At 48.8% G+C, this 21,139-nt stretch overlaps 1 protein-coding gene across 2 annotated transcripts in view; it reads right to left on the minus strand.

The window, feature by feature from the left end:
• SLC27A2 (solute carrier family 27 (fatty acid transporter), member 2) overlaps window positions 1–21,005 on the minus strand; it is a 46,198-nt gene extending 25,193 nt beyond the window's left edge. The window contains exons 1-4 of one of the 2 annotated variants that reach the window (XM_015425852.1): window positions 20,528–21,005; window positions 14,326–14,535; window positions 13,063–13,221; window positions 11,540–11,664 (exon numbers count right to left, since the gene is read on the minus strand). In XM_015425852.1, the coding sequence (XP_015281338.1) occupies window positions 11,540–11,664; window positions 13,063–13,221; window positions 14,326–14,535; window positions 20,528–21,005 (972 nt within the window). The remainder of the gene's footprint in view (window positions 1–11,539; window positions 11,665–13,062; window positions 13,222–14,325; window positions 14,536–20,527) is intronic. The other variant, XM_015425853.1, reaches the window with a different exon arrangement.
• Window positions 21,006–21,139: the final 134 nt, after the last annotated feature.

Consider the following 21,139-nt stretch of genomic DNA (forward strand, 5'->3'; position numbering starts at 1 on the left):
TGCCCCAAAGGCAGCCCCATGTAGAGAGCATTGCAGTAGTCCAACCTCAAGGTGACCATAGCATGGATCACTGCAGCCAGATCCTTGCCTTCGAGGAAGGGAACCAACTGCCTAATCAGCCGAAGATGGTAAAAGGCTGCCTTGGCAGCGGCTGCTACCTGGGCCTCCATTGTTAAGGAGGCATCCAGGAGCACTCCCAAGCTCCTGACCCTCGGAGCTGGCACCAGTGGCGCCCCACCGAATTAACACCCCCCCAAAAAAACCCCACCCCATTTAATATTGTTCTACAATCTGCAAACTGAAACCAGGATCTCAACTCCACCCTGAGCCACTTTGCATGTTGCAGCATCTTCTGTGAGCAGGCTGCTTCAGGGGAGATTCAGCTATCTCATGTTCTGCAGTTCCTGCCCTCTTGTTGTTAGTCTCTAAACTATGGAAAGCCCCCATTGTATTCTGATCCTTATTAGTTCCTGCCTCTTCCTATACAGTTTGCTGACCCAGCTCCTGTTGCCTGTGAGCAGCTGGGCTGCAGAAAAACAAAAGAGAACATTTAATTCAGTATACGTTTTTGTAAGACAGAGCTCAATTCTTCAGATACAGTGGGAAGAAAAGAACTCTTTCTTCCCATTATATTTGAAAAAGTGAGCTCTGTCTCATGAAAACTCACACTGGAATATATGTTCAGGTGGGTAGCTGGCAGGTCCCCAGTCAAATCACTCTCCACACACACTTTTGGCAGTGTAATGCTTTATTAGAGATATGAGATGCTGTGGGTTCAAACTCTTTGTTAGGACTAAAGCCCAAAGGTGGAAAAATACAACATATAGGTAAAACCCCTAAATTCCATTCACTCACATGTCATGCATTTCTATAGCAACTCAGACAGATATATGGTCGCTCTATCTAACCTAGCCTGGCACAGAAACCTCCAAAGACAGTCTTACCAGAAAACTGTCTCGGGGGTCGCTTCAAGATATTACCAAGCAATACTCCCTAACACTCTAACAACACCCACCCGCCCATACACACACACAAGGAACGTCACATGGCAAGCGAGGGCAGAGGTACAGTGATAAGATGCAAGAAGGCAAAAAGCAAATGCTAAAGTATAATAAGGCTAACAGGAATCGAGAAGGCCTATATATGTGCCAGAGCTTGACATACTGCCCACCCCAAGCCTCCCTCAACCCCCCAGCTTATGAGGGTGACCTTGATGAAACTCAGTAATTAGACGGGATGGATATGTTTAGATAGAACCCATTCATTCTGTTCAGGCCCAAAGTCCTTCCATTTAACTAGGTAGTACAGATGGCCTCTCTGGATTCTGGAATCAAGGATCTCCTCCACGACCTGGTGGAGTTGCCCATCGATAAGGAGAGGGAGAGGAGCTGGAGGACGATGAGTCCAGGACGAGGGTCCAGGATCTCTTTTCAATAGACTGAAATGAATGGGGTGCACAGAACACAGAGATTTAGGTAGGTCTACTTCAACAGCCACCTTATTGATTACACGAGTAACTTTAAAAGGTCCTATATATTTACATCCCAATTTCCGTCTTGGTTGCAGCCCCTTTAAATGCTTGGTGGAAATGTACACAGAATCACCAGGGGCCAGATCCCATTCGGGGCACCTTTTGTTGTCAGCATAACATTTGTAATCCTTTTGTTTAGTGTCTTTTGCAAAGTCTCCCAATTCCGGGTTAACGCTGACCACCAAATCTGGGTGTCCCCCTTAACCGGCTCCTTTAAATCCACAGTAGGCACGGGACCTCCCTCATACCCATGTACTGCCATGGAAGGGGAAATCCCAATAGAACTGTGCAGTGAATTATTGTAACTGTATTCAGCACATGGCAATAATTGTACCCAGTTACCTTGCTGATGATTTATGTAACACCTCAGGAATTTTTCCAATATCTGATTAGTGTGCTCCATCTGGCCATCTGTCTTGGGATGGTGGCTACTACTTAAGCCCTGTTCCACCCCCAGTAGACGCATCAATTCCTTCCAGAATTTAGCCACGGGCTGGGTTCCGCGGTCTGATATCACCTTTCGTGGCAACGTATGGAGTCTTACCACATGCTGGAAAACATCGTGGACAGCTGCTTTGCGGTGGATATTTGTTTAAAAGGAATGAAATGAGCCTGTTTGGAAAACAAATCGACTACCACCCAAATCAGTCTTCCCCTGGCTTACTGGCAGATCAATTATGAAGTCTATTGAGATCACAGCCCATGGGCATTCAGGGGTTTCCAAGGACTGGAGCTGACCAGGCATCTTCCCCTCCCCCCTGCTCATTATGCAAGTCTGACATGTAGCCACGTATTTAGAAACGTCCCTTCTCATCCCAGGCCACCAGAATTGCCTTTGGATCAAATGCAAAAATTTTAAGTAACCAAAGTGACCAGACATCTTATTGTCATGACCATGGGACAAAATCTCTCCCCTAAGAGACTCTTGGGTGAACACTTTATCCCCTCTGTACCAGCAACTGTTCTCCTTCTGGCACAACCCCTCCTTTTTCACAGTCTTCAAGTCCTGAGGGGTGATCACAGCCTTCAGCTTCTCCATCCATTCACCCGGCTCCGCCTCCCTCCCCACTTTCGCCTGACTTCGCATCAGCACCGCCCCTCCCAACTAGGCGGGGAAGAACACAGTGTCTATGACTTCATCACGCTGGCTAGCGTGCTGCAGGCATAATCCCTTATTCAAGCGATGTTCCCAATCTCCACCGGGCAGTGGACCCCTATCCCGAGCTCCCTGCTGCCCTCCGCCACCGCAGACGGGTGCCTTGTGCTGGTAGAGCTTCACCAGGTTGTGCCGATTTTCAGTTTCGCATGCCACCTGGATCTATCCCGCCAGGGTGAGTGAGTTGTCTTGGGCTAACACCTTCTCCAGAATGATAGTGTTCAGGCCCGCCCGATAGAACTCGATCAGGACCCCTTTGGGCCACCCTAGGAGATTGGCCGCTGTGGCTTTAAACTTGTCTGAGTATTCCTGGACTGAGCGAGTGCCCTGGTGGATGCCCCTCAGGTGCGTGTGGGCCTTTTCCAGCTCTAGCGGGTCTTCGAACTGATGCTGCAAGGCTTGCATAAAAGCGTCGACATCTTTCAGCTCCGGGTGTCAGCTAGCTGCCATAGAAGATGGGGAAGCTGTTGGTTCCCCCCTCCCCCTCTCTCGTGCGCCGGGCATCTGCGCATGCCCTACCCTCCCTGTGTCTCATGCATTCCTGTCTGTAAACGCTAGGCAACGCTTATCAGCAAGATTAACAGGTGTGTGGGGAGAGCTGCTTTGCTAACTGTATAATGAACTGCACCGTGTGAAGCTGTAATTGTTTTGGTTATAGGGACCGTTGCTTCTCAGGCTTTTTAGCGCATACCCTGAAGGTTGCCCGCCCGGCGGGAATGGAGTTTATTGGTCATTACCCTGTTTGAATGTATTACATTATTCCATGCCCCCCTGGCCCAGGCATTCTGGACAGTGAACTTGTTCCTGCTCTATCATGGCTTTAATAAAATACTACTTTGCTTAAACGTGTATTGGATTAATCGCTGTGAGAGGGACCGGACATTCTGTCCAGAATCTCTCTTTCTTCCATCGTTCCAAGTTGGCTGAAATCAGCATGAGCGGAACCGAGGGGGAAGTTCCAGTAACACACCGCAGAAGATGGGAGTGGGACAGGGACCACGACCCCGGCAACCACGCCAACCCCGACAACGGGAGCTGTGGGGGGCACAGTCCCAAAGACGACCGCTACCTCGATCCCCTGGCCCTTCACTCCATCGAAGTTGGTCCGGCGGGCATGGGATGACTGGACTCAGTCCGACATGCAAGGCACCCGGGAGACGTTCTCCAAACGGGGGGGATGGCCTGAGAGACAGCCTGTTCGAACAGGGACTTTACCCAGGCCCCAGTCTTGGTGCCGTGGGTGATCAGTTCGAACAGGCCGAAGAAGCCTGGGTGACAGGCCGCTCCAAGGACCGAGCGAGCTGAGTGTACCTGACTGACGGCATGGAAGAATGTGTGGTCGACATCGACCGAACCCTGCAACAACTGATGCAGACGGTAGAGGAGGTGTTCAACGTGTTCCCGGACTTGGTGGAGCGAACGATCGAAAACATGTTGGACCGGCGAGGGATCCAGCCGGGAGGCCCGGCGGCATCTGCGCTCCCACCGGTGGGGCCGCTGGCGCAGCCGGGGCCCCCGGCTCAACCGGGGGGGCCAGCCCAACCGGGGGGCCCGGCACACCAGTGCCTCCACAACCGCAGCCGGGCCAAGGGAGGCCGTGGCCGAAAGACATGCTGGAAGCGACGTTCGACGGCAACCCCGAGGAACTGGCGTACTTCACGGTGCAAGTGCAGAGGTTCGTTGTGGAGCACGGCCAGCTGTTCCCTAACGATGGCAGCCGGATTGATGTGATCGCGGCGAGACTGAGGGGCACGGCAGCCACTTGGTATGTGGGTCTGCATGACAGGCGTGGCCCCGAGCTGAGGGATCTGAGAGTATTCATGTGGGCGCTGAGGACCAGGTTCGAAGACCTGAACGCTGGCCAGCGGGCGAAGGCATTCATGCGCACGTTCAAGCAGGGGCGCCGGACGGTGCACGACTACTCCACGGAGTTTCAAAACCAGGCGGCTAAGCTCCCGAACTGGCCAGAACATGTCCTGGTGGAGATGTACCGGGTAGGGCTGAACCCCGAGATCCAGGAGACGGTGCTACGATCGGTGGACCCGGTGTCGCTGATGGCGTGGTCCCAAGAGGCGGAAAATGCGGAAAGCCACCTTCAAACCCTCCGGCTGGACATGGCGGCAGGAGGGGGGAAGGTGAGCCAACCCCCCCATCCAAAAGCAGAGGGCCCCCCACCTAACCGAAGCGGCCCGGGAGCAACGGATGCCTCAGGGACTGTGCCTGAAGTGCGGGGAGCGGGGCCATTTCGCTGCGGAGTGTGGGCATCGACCGCAGCGGGAGGCCCCTGCAGCAACCAAGCCAAGACAAGCGACCCCAACCAAAAAAGCATTGGGGAAACCGAAGTTCGCGAAAGCCCTACAAGCCGCACCGGAGGTAGAGGAAGATGATTCCAGCGAGAACAAGGAGGAACCGGCGGGAAACGACCAGGTCCTGCCGTGAGAGGTGCACAGCGGCAGGACCCTCCTTTGGAGGCGCCAAAAGTGGTGAGCGAAACCCCCTCCCTGTTCTTTGTGACTGTGTGATGAACCCCCTATTGGGGACTCACGTGCGCGTTAAGGCGCTAATTGACTCGGGGTGTGGGAGAGACTTAATTAGCCCTGCTGTAGTTTCAGGCTTAGAAGCGGGAGTGAAAAAACTGAAGGACCTGCTGATTTTTACGCAGATGGACGGGTCTCCCATGAAAGAGCCCTGCTTGTACGAGACTATGCCTTTGCGGTTAGGAGCAGGCGAGCACTGGGAGCAACGCTCATTCATACTCACCCCAGACTCTCGGTTCTCCCTGGTTTGGGGGGCCCCTTGGTTGTATAGCCACGACCCATACATTCTATGGGAGGAAGGGCGGATCGAATTCATGTCGCCCAAATGTGAACTGCATAAGTGGGAGGAGAAGTGGGGGGGAATGCCGGAGAAAACCTCACCGTGCGCATTATTGACTAGGGAAGAAATTGCCTCCCTACCCCCTGAGTACCGGGACTTAGCCACGACGTTTGGGGAAGAAGAAGCCGATGAGCTCCCCCCCCCCAGACATTCCGATTGCCGCATCGAGCTGGTCCCAGGGGCCAAGTTACCCAAGGGGAAAATTTATGCTATGGGGCCGGCCGAGAAAGCGGAATTAAGAAAGTTCATCGACAAGAACCTCACTCGGGGATTTATCCGCCCTGCCTCCTCCCCCTTCGCGGCATCCGTGCTCTTCTGAAAGAAGAAGGATGGGAGCCTGAGGCTATGCACGGATTACCGAGGGCTGAATGCGGTTTCTGCCACGAACGCTTACCCCATGCCGCTGATCAAAGACCTCTTAGCAGAAGCGGCTAAGGGAAAAATTTTCTCCAAGTTGGACCTCCGAGATGCATACTTCCGGGTGCGCATCAAGGAGGGAGATGAGTCGAAAACCGCTTTTAATACTCCTCTGGGGCAATTCGAATACCTGGTTATGCCATTCGGCCTTCAGGGGGCTCCTGGGGTCTTCATGAACTTTTAATCAATGAGGTGTTACACGAACATTTATTTAAGGGGGCGCTTATTTACCTAGACGACATTTTATTGTACTCCCCCGACCTCCCCTCCCATGTCAAACTGGTCCGGAAGGTATTGGAAACGTTGCACAAGCACCACTTGTTTGCCAAACTGTCCAAATGCGAATTTCACAAAACTCAGATCGACTTCTTGGGCTACTGCATCTCGCCAGCCGGGCTTGAGATGGACCCAGGGAAAATCAAGGACGTGGTGGGGTGGGAGGCACCTAAAACTAGACGGCAACTACAAGCATTCCTAGGATTCGCCAATTTTTACAGAAATTTTATCAGAAACTTTGCCCAGATCGCTCTTCCCCTCACTGACCTCCTTAAAATGAAGGGGAAGGGGCTGAATGCCGTGTGGCCTGGGGCCCCTTTGGCTTGGTCGGCAGAATGCGAGGAGGCGTTCCAACGCTTAAAGGGACTTTTCACTTCCGAGCCCGTCTTGGCTCACCTTGACGAGTCCAAAAAATTCATAGTGCAAATCGATGCCTCAGACGTGGCCGGGGGGGGGGGCAATCCTTCAAGAGGGGGAGGATGGGCTGTTGCACCCGCTGGCTTACATCTCCAAAAAATTCTCGGAGGCAGAAAGACATTGGTCTGTATGGGAGAAGGAGGCGGGCGCAATAAAGTTTGCGTTATCGACGTGGAGGCACTGGCTGGAGGGGGCGAGAGTTCTGTTCGAGGTGTGGACGGAACACAAGAACCTAGAGACTCTGAAATCGCCCCGCTGTCTTAATGCAAAACAACTGCGTTGGGCTGATTTCTTCTCGAAATTCCAGTTCACCCTCCACCATTTCCCAGGGTCCGCTAACTCGCTGGAGGATGGGCTGTCGCACTTCCCTCAGCATGCCAGTCAATGGGACGTCATCGTGGACTCCATTTTCACTCCCGCCCAGCTGGGGGTGGTGGTTACCACACGCAGTCAAGCCGCTAACACGCCCAGCGACCCACATCCGCCTCCCCCCCTCGCAGCTGACCAGCCCAACTCCCCTCCCACAACCGCCTTCAAGACGCCCAAGCTACGCTCATGGCGGGAGGGGTTCTCGCCTACCGACCTAGCTATTGTGAAGGGGATTGACTCTTGCTACCAGGGAGAGGATGGGCATTGGTATTCAGAGGGTAAACTATACGTGCCCATTTCGCTGCGACGGGAAGTCTTAGAAGCAGCGCACGGTTCGAAATTGGCAGGCCACTCGGGATTTGTTAAGTCTCTGCAATTGCTAAAACGCCAGTTTTGGTGGCCACACATGCGAAAGGATTTGACGGAGTTTGTGCAGACCTGCCAACAATGTGCCATGACGAAACCGAGGGGGGAGGAACCTCCGGGACTGTTGCAACCCTTCCCTCCAGACCCTGGGAGGTCATTTCCATGGATTTTATTACAGATCTACCACCAAGCAAAAATAAAACAATTATTTGGGTGGTAGTTGACCTGTTCTCCAAACAGGCACACTTTCTCGCTTTTCCCTCCCTCCCCATGGCAAAAGCTTTGGCCAAGGCTTTCTTCAACAACATTGTCCGTCTCCATCTCTTGCCTAATAAGGTCATATCCGACAGGGGGACACAGTTTGTTTCCAAGTTCTGGAAGGAACTGATGGAGATTATGGGGGTGGAACGGGGTCTCAGTAGTGCCTACCACCCGGAAACTGATGGGCAAACTGAGCGGGGGAACCAAACGCTGGAACAATATTTGCGTTGTTTTACGAACTATCAACAAGATGACTGGTGTGAGTTGTTGCCTTTGGCTGAATATTGTTACAACAACACGTGTCATGCATCCATTGGCATGTCCCCCTACAAGGCAGCGTTTGGTTACGACAGCCCCCCTATGCCGTTCCTGGAGGGGCACAGCGTGGAGCACCCTGGCGAGGCTTCTACATGGTGTGAAACTCTGCAACGTGCCTGGCCATTGCTGTGGAGAACGTTGAATGCAGCCAAGGCTGCATATAAGAAACAGACCAATAGAGGGAGGGTGGCGGGTTGGGCTCTGCGGCCTGGAGATTATGTGTATGTGTCCACTAAGAACATTAACATGCTAAGACCAAGTCGAAAACTGGGATGGAAATACATTGGTCCGTTTAAAGTACGTAAGGTGACGAATGAGGTGGCTGTGGATGTTGAACTTCCTAAGAACCTAAGATCTCTGCATTCTGTGTTTCATTTCAGCCTCCTTAAAAAGAACAATGGGTCTTGCAGCTGGCGCCAGCAGCATCCTCCACCCCCCCCGTTTTGGTGGATGGCAAGGCGCACTACGAGATTGCCGACATTCTGGACTCTAAAGTGAAACGTGGGAAGCTCTACTATTTGGTTGAATGGGCTGATTTCGGACCCCAGTACCAGGAATGGATGGAAGAAGGGGATATTAGGACCCCTTACATGCTCAAGAGCTTTCACAAGAGGTTCCCGGGGAAACCGGGAGGACTCCCGCCCTGACCGGGAGACGGGTGGGATTTTCTTTTGAGGGGGCAGAATGTCAGCTAGCTGCCATAGAAGATGGGGAAGCTGTTGGTTCCCCCCCCCTCTCTCGTGCGCCGGGCATCTGCGCATGCCCTCCCCTCCCCCTGTGTCTCATGCATTCCTGTCTGTAAACGCTAGGCAACGCTTATCAGCAAGATTAACAGGGGTGTGGGGAGAGTTGCTTTGCTAACTGTATAATGAACTGCACCGTGTGAAGCTGTAATTGTTTTGGTTATAGGGACCGTTGCTTCTCAGGCTTTTTAGCACGTACCCTGAAGGTTGCCCGCTCGGCGGGAATGGAGTTTATTGGTCATTACCCTGTTTGAATGTATTACATTATTCCATGCCCCCCTGGCCCAGGCATTCTGGACAGTGAACTTGTTCCTGCTCTATCATGGCTTTAATAAAATACTACTTTGCTTAAACGTGTATTGGATTAATCGCTGTGAGGGGGACCGGACACCGGGGCTACTACATTATAAAGGCCTACGAACCAGTCAATGGCCCTCTCACGCAGCTGGGAGCCCACAAAATCCACACTCTGCTCATCCGACGCAAAGGTGTGGCCCCACTCCCATAGCATCTTCTGCACCTGGATCGCGAAGAATGCCAGCTTCACGGGGCTACCATCAAAAGTGGCTTCCAGGGCATCTTGGGGCCTCTCGCGCTCCATTCCGACCTTGCGGGGCGGTTGGGGCAGCTGCTTGGCCTCATCTCTGCCCTCTTCCTCCTTGGAGGTCTTGGAAATCTTCTTTTCCATCAACTCCTTCACTAGTTTGGGTAGATTCTTCACCAGGTATTGGAACCCTTCCTTCAACTCTTTTATGTCAGACTGTAGGCTGGACTGGGTCTTCTCAGTCGCTGGGTCGTCTTCCCACTCTTTGCGCACCTTCCCTAACTTGGGACCGTCCTGGAAGGTGTGGGAGACACAGTGCCTCTCACGATCAGCCTGGCCCCGGGCTCTTCTGAATCCCGGGGTTTACACTTAATCCAAGCCAAATGCAGCCCACCACCCAGACGGTGGTCTGCCGGGTGCTCAATAACCCCTGCTCCTGGTTCTTTCTGCAGTCTTTGGTAGGCACTGTGATCAGGAAGTTCACTGAGCTCCTGAAATTCCAGATGGCTTGGTGGCCTGTCATGCAGGTTTGGTTTCAGTCAAACAGTTCCTTCATCAACCACTGATAACATCATCATTCCAAAATGTCCACATTTCCGAGCCACCGTAAAAACACAAAAATGCTCTAAGATAGCAAAATTCTCAGTATTCTAAATCTCCAAATTATACCAGATTGCTCCATGATAAACAGAAGGAGCCAAGATGCAACACAATGAATGTCAAAAAGATTAGGAACAATAGTTTCTCTTGTCTTGTAGCCTTCCAGCTAGAACTTCTCACTTGCATGGCACTGTCAGGAATCTTGGGCCCCAAAGCACTCAAGCATTTTTACAGTGCATTGGAAGCAGCAATTATTTATTTTATTCTATTTATTGTTCTATTTTTTATTGTATTATTGTATCATTTATAGCCCGCCTTTCTCACTGAGGGGCAAATTAGATGGATCTTTCCCACGGATGCCGCCACCATTTTAAAGCCTAAAGCAATTAAAAAACAACGTGAGGGCCTGATCCTGACTGGACTCACAGTGTGGCAGGATGAAGACCCCTGGTCCCCCCCTTCCAGTTTTTCACGTGCCAAAACAGCCCCTCCCCATCAGATCCATGGATGCCCTCATGTCTAGTTTGGCCTTTAGACTCAAGGCAAACAACAAAATCTAGAAAATAATTCAATCAGACAGTACAAGGTATCTCATATACTATGCAATAAAGATTAGGATTACAAAAGTGGGAAACAATGTGAAGAAAAACCTGTTTAAGACATGACATGCTGTAATGCAGGAAGTGGGTTACAGTGCTGTAAAAGGCATCCACACTGTAACCATTCCAAAAGACTGCAAACCGATTTCCTTATAAAGGCCACCTCCTGAGCTATTCCATTATCCTACAATTCTAATCCTTTTAAAAAAATGTCCTTCTGAACATTTCAATTTTGCATATTTTGTGAAATTATAGATGTGTAGGGGCCTCCCTAACTGTTAGAATGATACTGTACAAACTGTTCAAAAGGAGTCCTTTCTTACATACCCAAGGAAATGCTGATTGCCACGTTGGGGTTAGGAAGCAATTTTTCTCCAGGCCAGTTTGGCCAGGTATCCTGAAGGGTTTTTATTTTTTGTCGTCTTCTGGGCATGGAATAGCAGTTACTGCGGGTGTGGAGGGGCAGGTATTTGTGAATTTCCTGCATTGTGCAGGGGGTTAGACTAGATGACCCTGGAGGTCCCTTCCAACTCTATGATTCTGTGATTCTGAAAGCTTATTAAGTTTGTAGTTGTATATATATGGCAGGTTCACCATCCATTTTAGTGTGTTGCATTAATTCCTTTTTAAATCACAAAGCTAGCGCCAGCTGTTTTACATACTTTTTCTTCTTCTGCTGTTCCCCCATTTTTGCAGCTCAATACTGCTGGAACACAAACTCAAAGGATGATCTCGGTCCAGATTCTTTCTTAGACCAAACTAAACAGTCCAGTGACACTTTAAAGACTAATGGCATTTATTCCTGCATAAGCTTTGATGAGTCAGAGCTCACTACATCAGATGCACAGTAGTGTACATCTGTAGGGTTGATGCTTTTAGATTCACAGTAGCAAGGCATGAGGTGGAGGAGATGTTACAAAGACAGACCTAGTTCCTCCTTCTGAGAAACAGAAGATCTTAAACATTCATACAAGGATTCAGATACATTATTCAAAAGTCAATCTTGCCAAATAAAAAGCATTAATAATGATCATCACAAGAAAAGAGTCCAGTGAAAGATGTTACCTTGGGTACATTGCACAGATACCGAAGCACTTCGCCAATATACTGTATGACAGTGACGTTGTATTTCCTGCAGTCGTCCCAAAATTGTGAAGCAGAAAATTTAGAACGCAGTGCAAGAGTGGCACCTGTAAATAAGGGAGAAGGTAGAGTTGAACTCTAACGTATGTCAACTGGAAAACTATCAAAATCATTTTAAAATGTAGATTTTAGAAACCTGCTTTGATGACAGTATGCATTTAACCCTGAAGGTCTGCCCCCTTCCTGAAAACGGTCAATCTATAAAATTATATATAGGGGGAAAGGGTAGAATTCCAACAGTGCAATTCTATGCAAAGTTACTTCAGTTTAAGAGCACTGAAAACAATCAGTTTAAGAGCACTGAAATCAGTCAGTTTAGACTGGATAAACTCCACATAGGGTTGCACTGTATGTTTACCTTTCCCATCATCCAAGTTCAGAGTAGCATACATGGTTGTCCCCGTGACTACGATTGACCATCCCAAACATATTGCTGAGTGCTCATGTAGACAACAACTGCTACTTGGGCTTTGGGTTTTTTTGTTTTTTTAACCTGTTAAAGTATAACATATCAAGAAATATAATAACTGCAAAACAGTATACAACTGTCCTGAAAACCCAAAACCCAATTACAAACCAACCAGTTAGTCATCAATACAGATTTTTACAACATACATCAACAGTCATAACAAACTAAGTTAGAACTAAATCCGATCACCTATACATAGATGCTATGTGAGCTATGAATCCCATAGAACTACTTGGGCTTTGTTAACTAGAGATGGTGGGGATTAGGGATGGGCACGAACCCCAAACCCCCAGTTCAGTTCGGGGCAGTCCCAAACTGAACCCTAAACCAAAACCACCAAAAAGGCATGAACCAAAGCGGCCAGTTTGGATCCCCAAGCCGTGGATGGAAGAAACGGGGTGGGGGGACTGCACAGGAAGGCGTAAAAGGCTGGCAACCATTTGTCCATTTCACTTCCCCCTGCTTTGAAGGGGGGGCAAATAGACAGGTTTAATGGCTGGCAGGCATTTAAACTTAACAGCAGACCGGTGGACCCACCCAGCTGTTAGGTTTAAATGGCTGGCAGCCATTTCAGCCGAACAGTGGGGCAGGTGCACCCTTTCGCTGCTAGGCTGAAATGGCCCTAACAGCCAAACTGAACCACACAAAAGTCTGGTAAATGTTTATGGAAGGAGCCTTCCACAAATGTCAGTTCAGGGGCTACAAACTGGGCCAAGTTCATGTCGAAATTTGGCTCATGAACTGGCTCATGCCCATCCCTACTGGGGATTGAACCTGGGACCTTCTGCCTATTAAGCAGGTGCTCTACAACCAAGCTACAACCATCCCCTGTTCAGCTGGCTTTCCACAGAGCAGGTCTGTTACAGCTCGTTCATTCTACAACCTAGTCATGTTATTTGTACCATTCATTTATTAAAATATCTATTCATTAAAACATTTATATCCCTCCTTTCCTTGTGGTTCAAGGCAGTGATACCTTGCATGATGCAGCCGTGTACACCTATCAAGAGGGCAGCACTGTGATACAATGGCAGAGCAGTATAGATGATATCCTCAGATGTAACACCACTGGCAATAATCAGTCCACAAGCTAACAGAGTGCGCTCGTGGGTAATCAGTGCAGCTTTGGGAAGACCTGTGTGAAAGCAAAACAGAATTCATTAATGGCCTATATGTCATGAACAAAAATTATGCAGCATTTTGCAGTCTTATAGATATACAGGAAGCCATGCGCAGAGAGCTAGAACAGTCGATCTTGTACTTTCCTCCTTCAGGGGAATCCTCTTGGCCACACAGAGCCATCTGCTGATTGTTTTCAGTGTGCTGCAGATCTTGGGGCACGGTGCAGGCTACCCAGGCACCTGTCTTCTAAAACTAGTCTAGCAGCACCTTAAAGTCTAACAACAGTCATGACTCCAACACTCCCCAGGAGCTGTGCCTTACAAGGAGAGACCAGCAGTAGAAGAATAGAATCTTTCAGAAAAAACTGTCTTCCATCTTCTCATTAAAGAATTTGTCAGACGATGCAGCGGGCTGCAGTCACAAAAGCCTATATCAGAATAATTGTTTAAAAAAACCTGTTAGCTGGAAGAGAAGAAGAGAAGAGATTGGATTTATACCCCGCCCGTCACTACCCAAAGGTGTCTCAGAGTGGCTTACAGACTCCTTCCCCTTCCCCTCCCCACAACAGACACCCTGTGAGGTAGGTGGGGCGAAGAGAGCTCTTGACAGAAACTGCTCTTTTTCAAGAACAGCTGTTATCAGAACTATGGCTTGCCCAAGGCCATCCAGCCAGGTGCAAGTGGAGGAGTGGGGAATCAAACCCGGTTCTCCCAGATTAGAGTCCGCGCACTTAACCACTACACCATTTTTGCTCCTAAACAGGAAAAAGGGGCTCATTCTGAGACAGATTCTGATTTTTAGAATGGTTTCCCTTAGATAAACTCTCTTTCTGGCTACTTGACCAACATCTGTAAACCCACCCACCCCTGGCAACCACTTTGCTTTTGTTTAAAAATTAGGATGATATTTATGCTGAGTTGTACAAGACACTACAGCCAGTTGTGCACTGAAAACTGCGATACTTAAAAGCAACTGGGCCTTTCCTTCAAAAATGCAATTTTCACTGAGGTTTTGCAATATGACAATTAAATTTCCTTGTTGATTCATACTAAAAAATCAAGTAAGTAATAGATTAAAACCAGCCTGGATCTGTTCCATTTATATGTTTTTACTATACCTGTGGTTCCAGAAGTATAAATATACAAAGCAGGACTTTTAAAAGTGACATTTGATCTCCAAGATGGCGGGATAGGTTCATCTGACGAAGCATCCACTTTGTCAAGGAAACTGTCGACTCCCTCAGTGTCAGAGGTCCTACTTAAGTAATAAACAGCCACATTTTCTTCCTTCAGGGTTGGCAGGACTTCTTCAATAGCTGTTTTTAGTTCTTTAAGGAGAGAGGCAGTAAGATTTCAAAGGGGAATAAAGGCCACTAATTTTTGTTCCATCATGCATCATTTTGAGAAGATTTTGCTGTGCTCTGCACAACTCTTTTGCAAAACTCTGAAGTCTGTTACTTCAGCCCAGAGACCTCTGAATCTGCCATATATAGTAATATAGTGAATACTGATTAAAAAAAAAAAAAAACAGCAAAAAAGCCATTCAGGGAGGTAATAGCAGATTAGTGTCAACGCTGGTGGGAAGCCCCAAAATCCACACCTTCCCATCCACAAAGCGTGCAAACATGCCTGGACTGCGATCTTTCAGGAAAGATCATACCAAAGCAGGCCTGGGAAACATCAGGGCAAAAGGGGAAATCCTGAAAAGCGGACAAATGGAAGACAACTTCAAGTGGATGCTCTGAGGGGAAAATGCTCCAGCATGAGAGCCACGGTAGAGCAAATCCATGTGGAAGCAACCTAGGATAGAGGTAAAGGGTCTTTCCCAGCTCCGCCACCCAAGATGGTTTTAACTGGAGAATCCAGTTGACTGAACCTGGGACCATGTGAGGCACAGGTTTTATCACTGAGCTACCATTTCCTTCCTTATGTGAGGGGTGTACGGATTCATTCCAGTAGGAGAGAAATCGTCTGTTAAAAGGCACAAAGCAGGCCCAGGACAAACTGCAAGGCAGGTACAATGAGCACACTGCACAAAGCACGCCATAAGAACATAAGAGATGCCAATGTTGGATCAGGCCAAAGGCCCATCCAGTCCAACACTCTGTGTCTCACAGTGGCCAGAAATACCAGGTGCCATCAGGAGGTCCAGCAGTGGGGCCAGGACATTAGAAGCCCTCCCACTGTTGCCCCCCCAAGCACCAAGAAGACAGAGCATCACTTGCCCCAGAGCCCCTATCTATACCTTGTGGCTCCATATGCTTATCTAATTCCCTCTTGAAGCCGTCCATGCTTGTAGCCGCCACCACTTCCTGTGGCAGTGAATTCCATGTGTCAATCACTCTTTGGGTGAAGAAATACTTCCTTTTATCCGTTCTAACCCGACCACTCAGCAGTTTCATGGAGTGCCCACGAGTTCTTGTATTGTGAGAAAGGGAGAAAAGTACCTCTTTCTCTACCTGCTCTTTCCCATGCATAATCTTATAAACCTCAAGCATGTCACCCCTCAGTCGTCGTTTCTCCAAGCTAAAGAGCCCTAAGGGCTTTAACCTTTCCTCATAGGGGAAATGTTCCAACCCTTTTATCATTCGAGTTGCCCTTTTCTGCACTTTTCCCAAAGCTATAATATCCTTTTTAAGGTGTGGTGACCAGAATTGCACACAGTATTCCAAATGAATATTGTTGGAACCTGCCCTGAGCCTGCTTGCAGGGAGGGCAGGATACAAGTCCAATAAAATAAAATATAAATAAATACATCTCCTGATTTGAGGAAGATACGGGTGGGGGCACTGCTCTGAAGATTGTGTCCTTTGAGACAAGACAACTTTGAATGTTCAAAGGGGACATGCAAGGGCCCTGCATTTTGATGTTCTGTGACATCTGAAGGAACATTGGAAGGAACTTGAAAAGGGAGAGGCACAAGCTGTACACACACCTCTGACCCTTGCACAAGTGCTTTAAACACCACAGTGGAAGCTTATAAAGTGCTTTGCATTGTTCATTTCTTCCCACGCCCTGTCCCTCCGCCCCCCTCCTTCACTGTCCATTCATGTTGGCTTACACCGGGTGTAGTCCTCATGGGTCTCTACAGAGAGAACTGGGATTTTTAGCCTACTCAACACTGCAAAAAGCCATCATAAAAAACAATTACACATTTTCCCCAAGACCAGTTATTAAAGATTCAGCTTAGCCTCCTGCTTACTGCTAATCACAAAATGCTTGCACAAATAATACTTGTATTTAGGGTTACCAACTCCAGTTTGGAAAATTCCTGGAGATTTGGGGTGGAGTCTGGGGATTGGAGGGAGAGCAGCTGGGATGCGATACCACACATTCCACTCCCCAAAGCTGCCATTTTCTCTGAGAGAACTGATCTGTTTCATCTGGAGATGAGTTGTAATTCCAGATCTCCAGACCACACCTGGAGGTTGGCAGCCCTACATCTCACCACCCTTAGCTCACCTTTTTTGTTCCAAGAGGTATGGTGCATTCACACAATGGTGGCTCAACACAATCATGTAATGAATAAAGAAAACAGTTAAGTCAGATAGGAGAGTGGCTGTAGTCTCTAAGCCTGGGGATGAGAGAACAGCCTCCTGCCTCATCACGCTAGAGCCACCTGGACATAACAGGCTCCATGGCAATATCTTGAGCTTCCATTCACAAATATTTTGCAACACCATCAAGTTAAACTACACACTACAAAGAAACGTAATGGTAGATTACTTATTTCAGTGGTGCATTTGGGAACGACACTAACCTCTGTATACTCTAACGATTAAAAATTATACAACACTTAGCTTTCTTTGTTGCCAAAAGGGCCATGGTAAGACTGTTCATTATGGTATTTTCTTTCCCCATTCCCCCTTTATGAAGGCATAAGTAAGCTGAGCTGTTTCCAAAGGGAGGGTGATTCAATATCCTAGGGAATTTCCTTGTTCTTTCACGCATCACTTTCTTAAAGGCTCACATAATGGCACTAAACAGTCTCTGTAAGTCGTATGTCTTCTCTTGCAGAAGCATTCATGAAAGGATGCCAAAAAGCCACTGTGGGCATTGTTCTCTTTTGGCAATGCCTTCCAAAAGAGGAGGGACTGCTGATATACTGAAGCCTTACCTATAACCTTGCAAAGCTGTTGAGTTTCTAACAGCCCAAACTTAAACACCTATAAAGACAAGGACAGAAGGTCCCAGGTTCAACTTCTGGCATTTCCAGTTAGGACTCAAGTACACATGAAGCTGCCTTATGCCACCAAGGTCTGTATTGTCTAATTGTTAGGGGCTCTCCACAGTCTTGCACAGAGAACTTTCACATCACCTACTACCTGTTGCTTTTAATTGATGGGGCTGGGGATTGAATTTGTGACTTTCTGCATGCAAATTAGATGCTCTATCAGTGAGCCACAAGATCTCTTTTATACTTATGACCCAGAATAAGAAGAAAATACAGGGTAAAGTTTAAAGTGCATTCAGTACATGCCAAGTAAATGGTTAACATGGAAGAATTGGTCCCTTTTGTCTGTGCACCTATTTTAATCATTACCGCCAGATCACTATAAAGTTCAGGTTGTAATTTTTTTTCTAATTAGTTACCGACAACTTTTAATCATTTCAGAATACTTAAAGAAACAACCACCCTGATTGTATTTATTTATTCCAAAAGTTTACTGAGAGATTAAATAATCTCCAGTGCAGTTTACAGTGGATTAAAACAATACAACAGGGTTCGATGTCCAATGTGCCCCTGCTCATCCCCTGGCCATGGAGTGGCAGATAACCTTGTGTATCCCTGCTACGATTTCTACTGCCCTTATGAGACACTAAGAGACTGGAGAAAATAGCATCCCCCCCAAGTTATACTAGGGAGCAAGATTTATATGGGGCCAATGGAGCATGCCTCCTCCTGATAATCTCCCATAGTGGTGCAGCTAAGTGACATGGGGGGGGGGGAGTTGATATTAAAACCTGGCCCCATCCCTCTTTGATCCCTGCTGTCAAAATGAGGCCTGTGGCCAGCCTGGGGGAAAGAGCCCCCACCACCATGAGCAATTGTAATGGGAATTGGTTTGTGTGTTGGCAGAATGGAATTCAATTGGGTTGTATTGTAATAAATGCAGCCACCATGCTGTTGATTTTTGTTTTTAAATCAACCTGTCATGCATGAACATCAGTATGCTTACACTGGAAAGGGCTGGACCCTCCCTCCAGTAAATATCTGGGATTGTATCCAACCGCACAGTCTGAAAGCTTAAGGACACAGTTTTTGGGAGAGGGGGGCAGTGACTTCTGTCCGCTCCCTTTACACCTTGATTCCTTCAAAGCCAACAACTAAGTTCCAACTGATCATCATTATAGCACATTCTAAGTAAATGGACAAGGTTTTGGCTGCATGTCATACTATCAGAGTAAAAAATACACAGGAGCCCAGTAGCAATTCAAAGGAATAGCAAAAAATAGACCCAAACCCAGGTCTTCAGCTGCAATAAGTGGATTCGCACCATTCAGACTTTTTAAGCAAGTTCAGATTGTATTCCAGAGATTTGTCATCTATATTAAAATCCACCGATGAAGTGGGAGATGAAGTTTCTGATGATCTCAGACAGTAACCTGATATAAATATTAAGAAATTAAAGTGACAACACAGAACACTGGGGAATACTAGAGCTTAAATTGAGATAATAGTCTCAGCCCCCCCCCCGGAAACTCTCAGAGTCAGAACAAGAAAGACCAAGGGAGCTCTTATCGTGCCCCAGCAAGATCTCAACAGCCAAGAAGGACAAGCTTCTTTGCAAGTGGTAGCCTCTGCAAGATCTCTGTCATCCAGCAGGGAGAACAGTCTTTGAAATGACACTTCCGACAACGGATCTACTTTAAATGTAGGCCGAATCTACATATGCATTACCAGTCTGAACTGAACGTTACAATGAGAGATTTTATGAGCTGAGAATCTTGCAAAAATGTCATGGCAATTGGTTGAGATGTATGGGTCAGATCTAGGTGTTAAGAGATACTGAGCCACTCTAAAGAATTCAGCTGGATGAGATTCTGCTAATGCGGAGAAGAACGCCTTCTTCATCGCCATCTTCGAGGCCGGCAAACAGGCTCTATGGCGTATTCCAATTTGGCACAGACCTTTCACCAATCTTGCATTTAGCGATTTCCCAAACTGTTTCAAATCCCTCCCAGTTCACCAGGGAGATTTTTTAGTTGCAGGGAAAGGGTACCAGGCTGGTCCAAAGTGGGGTGACATTAGAGGCAGAGGAGCACAGCCAGCCAAAAAAGTGACAGCTCTGTCAAGAATTTTGTACTGGTGTTTCTGCTCCCTAGCAAGCCTCCCACGCTTCTAATAGCTGTAAATTACAAGGTTTGGGCTGCATGTCATACTATCAGAGTAAATGACAGATATGCAACAGGAAATGCTTTCTACCATCAGTGCATGCCTGCTACAATGGAGAGCTGCAGCTTAGTGTACCGTTATTAAACCTGCAAGACCACGCCAAAACACCAGAGGTTCATGTGGTACTTCACAAGGCCATTTAATCAAATATGGAACATGGTGCTGCAAGCTTCTTAGTCATTTTCCCTAAAAGAGACTAACATGGTTGCTCATCTAAAACAAACTTTGGATTCCTGGCAGAAAACAGGCATCAGCCCTTCTTGTAACCTCCACGGCTGCGGACAGTCATAAGAGAGCGCTGGAAGTGGTTTTGTTTCCCAGTGGGTTTTGAAGCCTTGTGATTCAGTCAAAAAATGTGCAACATCCGTTTGGCAGGAGATAAAAATGGAATGGAAGACCTTTTTTGGTTGTTGTTATTTTGGCACAGTACAACTACCTTGTATCCTGGCAGCAGATGTTATGCACAGTCTTCTTAATATGTTTGTTTGCCATTTTGCGTAAATAAGCCAGTGAGAGTATTTCCTGGGTTTGGTACCTGTGACTGGAAGCCCAGATTTCTGACGGGGACCATTCTTCTATGTTGAAGCTGGAAAGTGTGCACATTGTCCTTATCACCCAAAATGGCAAATGTGTGCATTGAGAATCGTGCTGTCTCCTGCTACACAAGGTAAAAGGGCGGGCAACTGACCACCAGGCCTCTTCCAAAGGATGTCCCATTCGCTGCCCAAAAACCACCCCCTGCCTCCAGCCCGAAGTTGCAAATCTTATGTGGGCTGACTTGGAAGTAAGCCCCCCACTGAAGGCAGACCACCTTCCACGTCCAAGGGTGCAATCCCAAGGAGCCCCCTTGGCCTGAGGGGCTTCGGATGGCGCCTCGGCGGGGGGGTGGGGAGGGCTGGTCGGGGCGGGGGCGTCTCTCTCACCTGGGTCGGCCAGGAGCACCTTGGCGCCGCTGCACTGGAAGCAATGCACCAAGGACCGGGCGCGGATGTTGCAGTTGAGGCAGGCCAGCGAGCAGCCCAGCTTGGCGCAGCCCAGCCACAGCCAGACGTAGGCCGGCTGGTTGCCCAGGAAGAGGGCCGCGGCGTCGCCCTGCCGCAAGCCGGCGCCCTCCCGCAGGGCTCGCGCCGCCTGGTTGCTGCGCCGGTCCACCTGCTCGTAGGTGTGCACCTCGTCCCGGTAGAGCAGCAGCGCCTTGCCCGGCGTGCGCCTTGCCCGCCGGCGGAAGACCTCCAGCAGAGTGCGCGGCGGGACGCGGGCCCCGGCCCGGCGGGCCCGCTGCGAGACCTGCACCAGGCGCAGGAAGAAGCCCAGGTCCTGGAAGAAGTAGGAGCACGCCAGGCTCACCAGCAGCGGCAGCAGCAGCAGCCCCGCCAGCGCCGTCGACATGCACGACAGCATCGCCGCCACCGCCCAAGCACTGAGCCGCCGCCGCCGCCGCCGCGCAAAGGGACCGGACCGCGCCCGGCGAGGGGCGGGTCCGGCCAAGTAGCCGCCCGCCCGGGCCCTGCCTTCCTCCCCCTCCCCGCCTCAGG

The sequence above is a fragment of the Gekko japonicus genome, unplaced genomic scaffold, assembly GCF_001447785.1.
Source record: "Gekko japonicus isolate JY-2015 unplaced genomic scaffold, Gekko_japonicus_V1.1 scaffold2441, whole genome shotgun sequence".
In the NCBI taxonomy this organism is placed as follows: Eukaryota; Metazoa; Chordata; class Lepidosauria; order Squamata; family Gekkonidae; genus Gekko; species Gekko japonicus.